The sequence below is a fragment of the Muntiacus reevesi genome, chromosome 3, assembly GCF_963930625.1.
Source record: "Muntiacus reevesi chromosome 3, mMunRee1.1, whole genome shotgun sequence".
NCBI classification, from domain to species: Eukaryota; Metazoa; Chordata; class Mammalia; order Artiodactyla; family Cervidae; genus Muntiacus; species Muntiacus reevesi.
The window spans coordinates 248,165,829-248,177,865 of NC_089251.1; the positions used below are offsets into that span (position 1 = coordinate 248,165,829).

Below are 12,037 nucleotides of genomic sequence, written 5' to 3' on the forward strand. Positions count from 1 at the left end.
CTATATGCAAAACAGAAAAGGAGACACGGATGTACAGAACAGACTTTTAGACTGTGGGAGAAGGCGAGGGTGGGATGTTCTGAGTGAACAGCACTGAAACAAAGTATACTATCAAGGGTGAAACAGATCACCAGCCCAGGCTGGATGCATGAGACAAGTGCTCAGGGCTGGTACACTGGGAAGACCCAGAGGGATGGGGTGGGGAGGGAGGTGGGAGGGGGGATCGGGATGGGGAACACAAGTAAATCCATGGATGATTCATGTCAATGTATGGCAAAAACCACAATACTGTAAAGTAATTAGCCTCCAACTAATAAAAATAAATGGAAAAAAATGTTTTTAAACTAAAAAATAATATACATATCCTAATTTTAAAATATTCTATTGCTAAAAAATGTTAACCATCACCTGAGCCTTCAGTGAGTCATAATCTGGTGCACGGTCTTACCTAATGTTGATGGCTGCTGACTGATAAGAGCGCTGGCTGCTGAAGGTTGGGAAGCTGTGGCCATTTGGCCATTTCTTAAAATAATACAACAGTGATGTCTGCCTCACCCATGGACTCTTCTTTTCATGAACAATTTCTCTGCAGCATGCAATGCTATTTGGTAGCAATTTACCCAGAGTAAAACTTTCAACGTTGGAGCCAATCCTCTCAAATTCTGCTTTATCAACTAAGTTTATGTAGTATTCTAAAACCTTTCTTGTCATTTCGACAATCTTCACAGCACATTCCCCAGCACTTGACTCCACCTCAAGAAATCCCTTTCTCTGCTCATCCATAAGAAGGAACTCCTCATCTACTGAAGTTTTACATGAGATTGCAGCAATTCAGTCACATCTTCAGGCTTCACTTCTAATCCTAGTTCTCTTGATATTTCTACCACATCTGCAGTGACTCCTTCCACTGAAGTCAAGAACCCCTCAAAGGCATCCATGAGGATTGAAATCAACTTCTTTCAAACTCCTGTTAATGTTGATATGTTGACCTCTTCCTGTGAATCATGAATTTTCTTCATGGCATCTAGAAAAAGGTGATTCCATTCCAGAAAGTTTTCACTGGCTTTGCTCAGACCCATCTACAGAAATAATACACATTTCTTAAATAATAAAGACCTAGAAGTCAAAATCACTCCTGATCCACGCTGCAGGATGATGCTGCGTTGAAAGTGGAAGTATTAGTTGCTCAGCTGTGTCCCACTCTTTGCGAACCCATGGACTGTAGCCCAGTGCCAAGCTCCTCTGTCCACGGGATTCTCCAGGCAAGAACACTGGAGTGGGTGGCCATTTCCTTCTCCAGGGGGTCTTCCCAACCCAGGGATCAAACTCACATCTCCTACCTTGCAGGCAGACTCTTTACCACCTGAGCTACCAGGGAAGCCCTGCAGGCATGAAAAAAAACATTAATCTCATATATCTCCATCAGAGCCCTGGGATGATCAGGTGCATTGCCAATGAATAGCAATATTTTGAAAGGAATAGCTTTTTCTGAGCAGTAGGTCTCAACAGTGGGCTTAAAATAGTAAACTATGTTGTAAACAGATGAGCTGTCATCCAGGTTTTTTTTGTTCCATTTATATAGCACATGCACAGTAGACTTAGCATAAGCCTTAAGGGCCCTAGGATTTTCGGAATGGTAAATGAGCACTGGCTTCAACTCAAAAGTGACCATCTGCACTAGAAACCCTAACAACAAGACCCCTAACCCTGTCCTCTGAAGCCAAGCATTGACTTTTCCTCTAGAGTCATGAAAGACCTAGATAACTATTCTTCCCATGTAAAGATATGAATTCAGTTTTATTCACACTGAAAATCTGTTGGTTTGTATAATGACCTTTGTTAATTATCTTAGCAAGATCTTCTGGATACTTGCTGTAGCTTGTATGTCAGCACTTGCTGCTTCATCTTGCATTTTGATGTTATGAGATGGCTTCTTTCCTTAAACCTCAGGATCCAATCTCTGCTAGCTTCAGACTTTTCTTCTGCAGCTTCCTCACCTCTCTGTCTTCACAGAAATGAAGAGAGTTAGGACCTTGCTCTGGATCAGGATTTGGCTTAAGGGAATGTGGTGGTTGGTTTGATCTTCTATCCAGACCATGGAAACTCTCTCCACATCAGCTATTAACTATTTCACTTTCTTATCATTTGTGTGTTCACTGGAGTGGCACTTTTCAGGAACTTTTCCTTTGCATTCACAACTTGGCTAAAGAGGCCTAGTTTTTTGGTCTATCTCTGCTTTCAACCAGCCTTCCGTACTAAGCTTAATCATGCCTTGCTTCTGATTCAAAGTGAGAGATGTGTAATTCTTTCTTTCACATAAACACTTAAGAAGCTATTGCAAGGATTATCAATTGGCCTAATTTCAATATTGTTGTGTCTCAGGGAATAGGGAGGCCTAAGGGGAAGGAGAGATATGGGGGGAATGGCCAGTCAGTGGAGCAGTCAGAAAACCCACATTTATTAAGTTCGCCATCTTATGTGGAGGTGGTTAATGGTGCCCCAAAACAATTACAATAGTAACACTGATCACAGATCACCAGAACAAAATGTCAACAATGCAAAGTCTGAAATATTGTAGGAATTCTCAAAATGTGACACAGAGACATAAAGTGGGCAAATGCTGATGGAAAAATGGCTCTGACAGGACTTGTGTGAAATGCAGGGTTACTACAAACCTTCAGTTTGTTAATGTAATATCTGCAAAGCACAACAAAACTAAGTATGAAAGTGAAAGTCGCTCAGCTGTGTCCAACTCTTTGTGATCTCATGGACTATACAGTCCATGGAATTCTCCAGGCCAGATTACTGGGGTGGGTAGCCATTCCCTTCTCCAGGGGATCGTCCCAACTCAGGGATTGAACCCAAGTCTCCCGCACTGTAGGCGGATTACCAGCTGAGCCACAAGGGAAGCCTAAGAATATTGGAGTGGGCAGCCTATCCCTTCTTCAGGGGATCTTCCCAACCCAGGGATTGAACTGGGGTCTCCTGCATTGCAGGTGGATTCTTTACCAACTGAGCTATCAGGGAAGCAAAAACTAAGTGTGCCTGTATATAATTTCTAGGTAAGTATTCAGGTCAAGAACACAACTGTCCTACATCCAGATATCTTCCATTTTGTAGCTCCACTATCTCCTTGTCAAGAGTTCCTAATTTTTATCTGAATCCAAGCAGAAGATAAAAATAATTCTGAAGGACTTAGGTGGAAAGTTTTAATGGACTTGACGTTAAGCTTCACTTCTATTCCACAAGAGAAAACTGTCACATGGACGTGACTATTGAAAAAAAAAAAAAAAAAAAGCTGATGAAATTTAGAGTAACCTTATTTCCAAAGAAAGAATGGATTTGGATGGGAATCTAGCAGTTTCCAAAGTACATACCTGAATGGTAGCCATGGCGATAGTAAGAAGTGATAGAATTCTAGACATGTTCTGGACTTATTCTGAAGACAGACCCAATAGGACTTCCTGATGGATTATTTTTTTCTCTCTCATCTCCCCACAATTAAAGAGCAATCAAGGATGATGCATGGTTTAGATTGGCTCAACTGTAAGTAAGGAAATGCCCGTAACTGAAATGTGGAAGGCTCTGGTAAAGCAGTTTTGGGAAGGAAGATAAAGGTCAGTTCTCCTCTGGATGTGTTATATTTGGGATGCCCACTAGATAACTGGAGGAGGAGGTAGAGCAGATACTGGGTATATAGTCTGGAATTCGGGGAGAGTGAACTGGACTGGAAATATAGTCAAGACCATGTGATTATTCTATTCACATATAACTTTTTATTCAATGTTTTAATGTCTAATGATAAATCCTGCTTGACTCAATTACTAGTGAAAACCATTACCATTCTTTCTACATTTTTAGCTACTAGTCTACTGGAAAGAACAATCTCCACCCCCCCACCCCTTGTTTTCCTCTTTGTGTTGGGGAAGGTTTTTCTTTTTTTAAAATAACATTACAGACTTACAAATTCTCTTTTCATTCAATGTGTTGTGATTACTATCCTTCTTTCTGTTGTCAAACTGTCCCAAATTTTGCTTGTAGGATCTCTTCAAGTGGGATCCTATGTGTTTTTGACACATCCTCATCCACTTGCTTTCTGACATAAGATGTTCCCAGACCTCCCATCCCCTATATTCTAGAATCAGGAAATTTCTCTAAGGGACACTGACTCCTTTTAGTAGGAAATAGTACTTGGAAACTAAAATCTGAGCACTGGTTTTATTCTTCCCTACTGGGACATTTCTTCTAAGACCTTTCCATGAACTGAGATGGAAAATACATTTTAAAAAATCTATAAGGTCATATTGATACCTCCAATTCAAATTCAATTCCACAGTGTATTTGTCATTTTCCTCCTATTCCATATTTGTATCTCCTAAAACTTTGGATCCCCAAAATCCAATATAATTACTCCTTTGCTCTATCCTATGTTACAACAAGATAACTGCAGAATTTCTGAACAAGTACCAGTAACAACAACAAACCAACTAACTATAGTTAAAACATCTTTTCACAGGTTTCAGATCTTAGAATATTTCCTTCTACATCTGTACAGCCAAAACAGTATGTTTAAAAGCTACTTAATTTGGGGTGATTTGTTGTTGTTCAGTAGTGTCTGATTCTGCAACCCCATGGACTGTAGCATGCCAGGCTTCCCTGTCCTTCACTATCTCCTGGAACTTGCTCAAACTCATGTCCATTCCATCAGTGATGCCATCCAACCATCTCATCCTCTGTCATCCTACTCTCCTCCTGCCTTCAACCTGTTCCAGCATCAGGGTCTTTTCCAATGAGTTGACTCTTCACATCAGCTGGCCAAAGAACTGGAGCTTCAGTTTCAGTATCAGTCCTACTAATGAATATTCAGGACTGATTTCCTTTAGGATTGACTGGTTTGATCTCCTTGCATTCCAAGGGACTCTCAAGAGTCTTCTTCAACACCACTGTTGGAAGGCATCAATTCTTCAGCAGTCAGCCTTCCTTACAGTCCAACTCTCACATCCATACATGACTACTGGAAAAACCATAGCTTTGACTATATAGACCTTTGTCAGCAAAGGGGTGATAACGTTATGAATTTGTTATGTTCACTTGTTTCTCTTTGTATTCAAATTTTAGAGTTTTTTAAATCCTTTTTATTTAATTTGGTTATTTAAATATGTGAGACACTTGCACAGTTCAGAAGTAACACACCCTCAGAGAAGTCTCACTTCCACCCTTATCCCCTCTACACTGCTCCTCACCCAATCTTTATAGAAACTATTTCACTAGTATCTGGGTTAACCTTCCTTTGTTTCTCTTTTGCAAAAGTAAGATTTATTTCTCTTATTTTCCCTTCTTTATTACTAAATAGAGACCAAAATTACTACATATAAATTCTGTATAAGGAAATAATTCATATCAGCTCATAGAATTCTTCCTTATTCTTTTTAGTATTGTAATTTATTCAATCAGTTGCCTAGGAACATTTAGATTTTTTTTTTCCCCAACATTCTGCCATTACAAATAATCCTACAGTGAAAAACTTTTGAGCATATGGTATTTCATATTTGTACAGGCAATTCATCAGAGTAAATCAGAGTAGAATTTGGACTGCTAGGTCAAATGATAAATGTAGATGTTAGACATTACAAAACTACCATATAAAGTTGTAGCATTTCACATTCCCATAAGCAATATATGAGTGCCTATTTCCTCACAGGTTTACCAACTAAGAGTATATTCTAAGCTGCTGAACTTTTGCCAATCTGAAAAGTGAAAATTTTCACTGTATATTTTAATTTGCATTTTCTTATTAAAGAAGTTGAAGATCTTTTCATATATTATCTTGTCATATATATATCTCTTTTGGTGAACAGTCCATGACTTTTGCTTTTGACTTTTGCTTTGTAAAATCATGATTTAAATCTTTAAACGATGGAAAAATTACTTCAATATGTTACAATGATGCCTTCGAACTTTAAGAAGAATAAAACAATAAGAAATGGAAGAATGTATAAATTCACTGAAAAGAATACTAACATCACTTAAAATTATACTGTCTTAGTCTATCCTGTGTTCCAAACAGTCTATTAAAAAGTTAGAAGAATGTTAAGAAAAATGCACTCAAGTTACAATTTTATGATGTTAAGTAGCATCAACGGTTAATCCCACAAACAACCACACCACTGAAGAAGGTCAAAGTCTGGGAAACAAATGATTGACAGACATTTCGTAAAGGTTTCATTACACCCACCTCATTAGTACAGGTAATTCTCCGAGGATGAGGGGCTTCTTGTTGCAGTTGATATACTGGGAAGTTAGAAAATAAAAGATGTCAGTTTCCCTTATGCAGAACATTTGAATACATTAGGAATCAAAACCTGCCTGCTTTTTAACTTTCATAAGAAAACTGTGGTACAGCCCTATTTGCTATTAAATTAAATTTTGTTATGAAAAAAGTAAAGAAAGTAAGCCAAAGTATATTTAGTGAAAGCCCAGAAGCAAACACAAATAAAAAAATTATAAGCCACAGAAGTGTTATAACAACTCAATACTGGATATTTGGCTCTGCTCTCCATAATCTGGTCATTTATTTTCCTCAATTTTTATGGATATATTACATAAAGAATGTCTCTGTTATAAACAAGTAATAGTTGTGTATTTTAACAGCACATTATTAAGTGTCAAAACTTGAAACTAATATTAGGATTTATAGGCTACATGTAACACATACACTGTTTTTCCCCCCTATTTATCTTATGAACATTTATCTTCAAAGATAATCTCTCCTAGAAACAAAGTTTCTGAGTCAAAGTTACCACCACTTATTCAACTACGGTAAATGCAGCAAGAGAGAATTCAAACACCAAATAGCTGCCAGAGGATAATTTTTTGGACATCTGAAAATGGACTGGTGAAAAATTTTATCAATACCATGTCCTTCTAAGGGCTTCCCAGGTGGCTCAACGGTAAAGAATCTGCCTGCCAATGCAGGAGCTGCAGGTTCAATTCCTGGGTCAGGAAGATCCTGGAGAAGGAGATGGCAACCCACTCGTGTTCTTGCCAGGATAATCCCATGGACAGAGGAACCTGACCAGCTCTAGTCTGTGGGGTTGCAATGAGTCAGACACCATTGAGCACACACATACATGTCCTTCTAAGCCTCACTTCAGGCTTTTTGACTTGATACAAAGAAAAAATCAAAAGAATGTATGGTTATCAGAGAAAGTGTGTTTATGTAGGTCTAAGTTTATCTCTTGGAGAAAATCTGTTTTCTATTTCTACACATATAATCAACATATAACTGAATTTAATAGTGTATTTAAATACGTAGACATTTGGTCAATGTAATATTTGGGACAGCATCTGGGATTGTCAAATAATACAAGGCTCACATTTCAAGTGGACTTATTATATAGACTCTGCCTCTGATAATACCCATATATAGTGCAGAGACACATATAAACATATACAGTTAGACCATGTATACGTGTGTGTGTGAAAGTGAAAGCCGCTCAGTCATTGCTGACTCTTTGCAACCCCGTGGATTATATACAGTCCATGGGATTCTCCAGGCCAGAATACTGGAGTGCCTTTCCCTTCTTCAGGGGATCTTTCCAACCCAGGTCTCCTGCATCGCATGCGGATTCTTCACCATCAGAGCCGGCAGAGAAGCCTGTGTGTACACGTACAGTAAGCATACTCAGAACATACACAGACACACATCACTGTCTGTACTGCTATGTAAGGCAACAAAGTACTGAAATTGAAAATCTCAACTCCTGAACTAGACCAGCTGGAATCTGAATGCTGGTGCTCCGCCACTAACACTGCATACTGAGCATCAGTTTTCGTCGTTTGAAAACAGGGATAATGATAGTTTCTACTTTACAGATTACTGAAAGGATTAAATACTATATGCGAAAGACTTAAAACAGTCCCCAGCATATGATAAGCAGTAAAGATTAGCTATTTTTATATATAGGTGACTGATACTAATACAGAAAATTCTTTACAACAAATATTTATCACAATGCATCTTCAGGTCATCACCAAAACATAACAATATGGTAATACTATGATTTAAAAGTGCTAAGAAGATGGAGCTTTTCTGTTTAAGAATCAAAAAATAAACTAAACACTTCCTCATTTAATAATGTTTGACATCTACTGATAGAAATGTATTCCTTTGCCTTATTCTCCTTGTTGCAAAAATCCCTGAGACAAACTAAATTAAAATAGTTTAGATAACCATATTTTACGGTGAAAGTTGGTTTTTCAAAAATACTCCCATGAATATGTTTTTTATGGATTAAAGAGATGATCTGAAGGGAATAATTCTGATGGGAAGGGAAGAGAGAAAGCAGTGACAATAAACTTGAGTGGCCCACTTGGCGAGAGCACACGTGCATCACCAGCGTGTACATGTTCCGTCACTTCAATCGTGTCCAACTTTGCAGCCCTGTGGACCACAGGCTCCTCTGTCAATGGGATTTTCCAGGCAAGAATACTGGGGTGGGGTGCCATGCCCTCCTCCAGGGGATCTTCCCAACCCAGGGATGGAACCTGCATCTCCTGGGTTTCCCACAATGGCAGGCAGGTTCTTTACCACTAGAGACACCTCTGAAGCCCAGAGATAATTGTAAATCTCCATCCTCCCAAGAGGACCAAAACATGACTTGCAAAAAGGTCCATTCTTCAGGTCCATTTCTCCCTAGTTGTAACTAAGATGTGAAAATGTGGTTCACATTTCTGTTTTGAGCAGTAGTTTTCCTTTGTCAAGACAATGTTTTAGAAAGTAGGGTCACCTATGGAAACTCAATTATGAGAACTGAGTAGTGCCCAAGGAGGACATTACAAGTTATTAGAGAAAGTGAAGTGTTGACTTTGAGTACAAGCACAAAAATACTGTAGCATCTGGTTATCATCAGTGATGCATTTACCTTTTCAGTAAGCAAATATTAAGATAAGCCAGTATGAAAAAGAGTGATAACCTCATAAGAATTTTACTCTTTGCTTCCATCAGAGTTTCAAAGGGTATAGTTCTGTTTGATTGAGAAGAGCAATTTTTAGGCAAACAACCCCCCTACTGGCTTGGTACCAAGGGTTACTCTAGCTCTATGACTCATTTTTAATAAAAATACATATAAAGGGAGGGTCTTTGAATATTGGGTATTGTATAACTAAATATAACATATGAATTCAGGGAATGTTCATCAAAAGGATCATCAAAAATCATAAACTAATAAAGAAAAATTAATTCAGGTCCTTCTAAATTTAGAGGGTATTTTTTTTTGTAATTTAAGCTGAAACTCAGCTGAAACTTAAATTGCACAATCATCTAATAACTCACCAAAAATTAATAGCTAAATTCAAGATGAGAAGATGTATGATTAAAGTACTCAACATTTTTCAATCACCTCAAAAGTGTTAAAGTTTATGTACTTCTTATGGAAATTCTTAGTACCTAGAGACCATACATTGTGAATTACGTTCAGAGTCCACAAGCTGGCATCTTAAGGTCAAAACTGGCTTACATGTGTTTTTTTTAGCATTTGTTTTTCAAATTAAAATTTGTTTTTAACATGTAAAACTTAAGAGATTTAGCAACAAAAATAAAAGCAAGAGAGAATTCCAGCTCCTCTTGAAACTGTTCAGACCCTGGCTGATTTCAAGTAAGACATATTGAAAAGCAACAAAACTGCATGTTTTAAGAGTTCTCAACTTGGACATCTTGCTAACTCCTACTTAATTACTGATTTGAACTTGTAAGGTATTAGAATTATGTTCTCACAAGCTCAACTGAACCAAAATCAGAATGCACAAAAGAGACACAGGTTAAATGTTTCTCATAGAATCACAGTGAAAATAAGTTTCTTATAGAATCACATTGTGAAGAGCTGCTCAGACCCCACCAAGCTAAAGACAGAAGAAAATCCTTAACATGATGCAACTTTTGGCATGAGAATGTAACTGTTCCCTTCAGTTTTATAGATGTAGTACAGAATAAATGTGAACAACCAAAACATTCTGAATAGCTTTCATTCCGCTTGTATCTCCTTATGTGGACAGACATACATGATTTTTTTAAAGTCTCAATCCATTTAGATTTTATCACACCATTTTGAGAATTAATTATAAGTCACAATGCAGAGAAGGTAACATATGCATTATGGTTTTTCAGTCCCAAAGATGACCAAACAGAATTTGTTACTTATCAACTCTGAACAAGGCATACATAGGAATTAAACAAAATGTCACGGCTCAATTATTGAGGGTACTGGGCAGGGCCTTTTACCCCAGTAACTTAAAACTTCAGTCACTCACGATGAAATAAGGGTGTCACAGACTTGTTAGTTCTAAAAAAAACTTTTCCTATTAAAATGCAGACTCTAGGACATGTGAACTTCTTACAGTATTATTATTAAATACCTTACTGGGGATTATCTACTGTTACCTGGACATAAAACTGTAAAAGTGACTATGAGTGCCAAAGGCAAAACAAACAAAAAGAAAACAAAAGAATTCAACACACATCTCAATTTTTTTCTAGAATCAGAATTTTGACAAACACATTTAACAATCTAAACAATCATCATACCAATTACTTCAATGTGAGAATGTAATTTTTACATGTTTCTCATTAGTTAAAATGTGCACATATACAAATTCTTAGACAACATCATGATTTCATAAAGTAATTTCACATGACTCATTTAAAATATGGGATGGGCTTTTCAGCTTGGCTTTAACAGTTTAATCATAAAATTTCCTTGATTTGGAAGCTTTTGCATTTGATGGTCAGAAAATAGAGTCTATTCTAATAATTTCCTCCTTGTTCTACTATTAAAATGATGAGGGGTGGCAGTGTTCTTCAGGCTTGAAATCACTAAAAGAAACTATTAAAACAGTATTATCACCAAAATAAAAGAGGGAATATGCCATTTTTAAGACAAATGGTTGCTACTCTAAGACATATGAAGATACAGAAAATACAAATTGCATACACCACATTAAGCAGTCAATATTCTTCAGGGGGAAAAATCACCACCATGATTAAATAACAGTCTGAGGTTTTATAGATGCTCTTACATTAAAATGCACAAGGCACAAGTCAGAGCAAAGGGAATAAAGATAAATTGAAAACCAGAAAATGCAGAGAAAAATTTTAAATAGGTCTCCCGCCAATGAGATTATATGACAAAATCTTTGAGAGGTAAAGAACATTAGTCATTTTTATACATTCTTTGAACTATACTCCCCAGAAACAAAAAGAAAGCATCAGGGGTGGGGGAAAATACATCTATGGAATATTTTTAGAGACTGTTCATTTTTGCTTACTATAATTAGCCCAAAGTGGAAACCTATTAAACAATAAATTGTTCTGGGAACACAAGAATCTGAATTACTGCTCTTTCAGTCAGCAAATTTCAACAACTTACAAATATCAAAATACAGAATAACTCAATATTTACAAAGATGCTAATAATCTATATTTAAAGTTTTTTAGGTTGCTATTCGACTCTAGACAGCATACAGAAGTTTACAGTACTGGTTTCTACAACAGTGCATTCATGGATTTTTTAAAAAACAACTATTGTAAAAAAAAAAAAAAAACAACTATTGTATTAACCTTATTTCCATTTTTAAAAAATCTGAAATAGATTTTCTTTGATGCAACAATATTCTCTAGGAAACAAGGAAGGGAAAATAAAGGACTAAGAACATAGACTCATCAGAAAAAAATTGTATTCTAATGCAAAGTTTAAAGAACAATATAGAATTCAAATGTCTCTCTCATATTGCGGAAGGCAATTCCTTCAAAAAATTTTTTTTCTTTTGTCTCTTTTTATCCATTCTTTCTAGCAATTTAGCCTCTTGACTTATCATCATTTGTTTATTCCTTTTTGATATAAAGAATCAGGATCTGAGAAAAGATTCCTTGAATTCTTAGTTTCTCCTTGCATTAGTTTTACCAGCCATTGTCAAAAAGTGGTCTCAAGTTCCATAATACGGAATTCCACGTGAACTCAGGGGGATGAGACGCATTCCTAAC

General features: G+C 36.8%; 1 protein-coding gene across 2 annotated transcripts in view; it reads right to left on the reverse strand.

Moving 5' to 3' along the window:
- CHN1 (chimerin 1) overlaps nucleotides 1-12,037 on the reverse strand; it is a 198,990-nt gene that overhangs the window by 138,202 nt on the left and 48,751 nt on the right. For both annotated transcript variants that reach the window (XM_065927920.1, XM_065927919.1), the window contains exon 4: nucleotides 6,236-6,291. In XM_065927920.1, coding sequence (XP_065783992.1) covers nucleotides 6,236-6,291 — 56 coding nt within the window. The remainder of the gene's footprint in view (nucleotides 1-6,235; nucleotides 6,292-12,037) is intronic.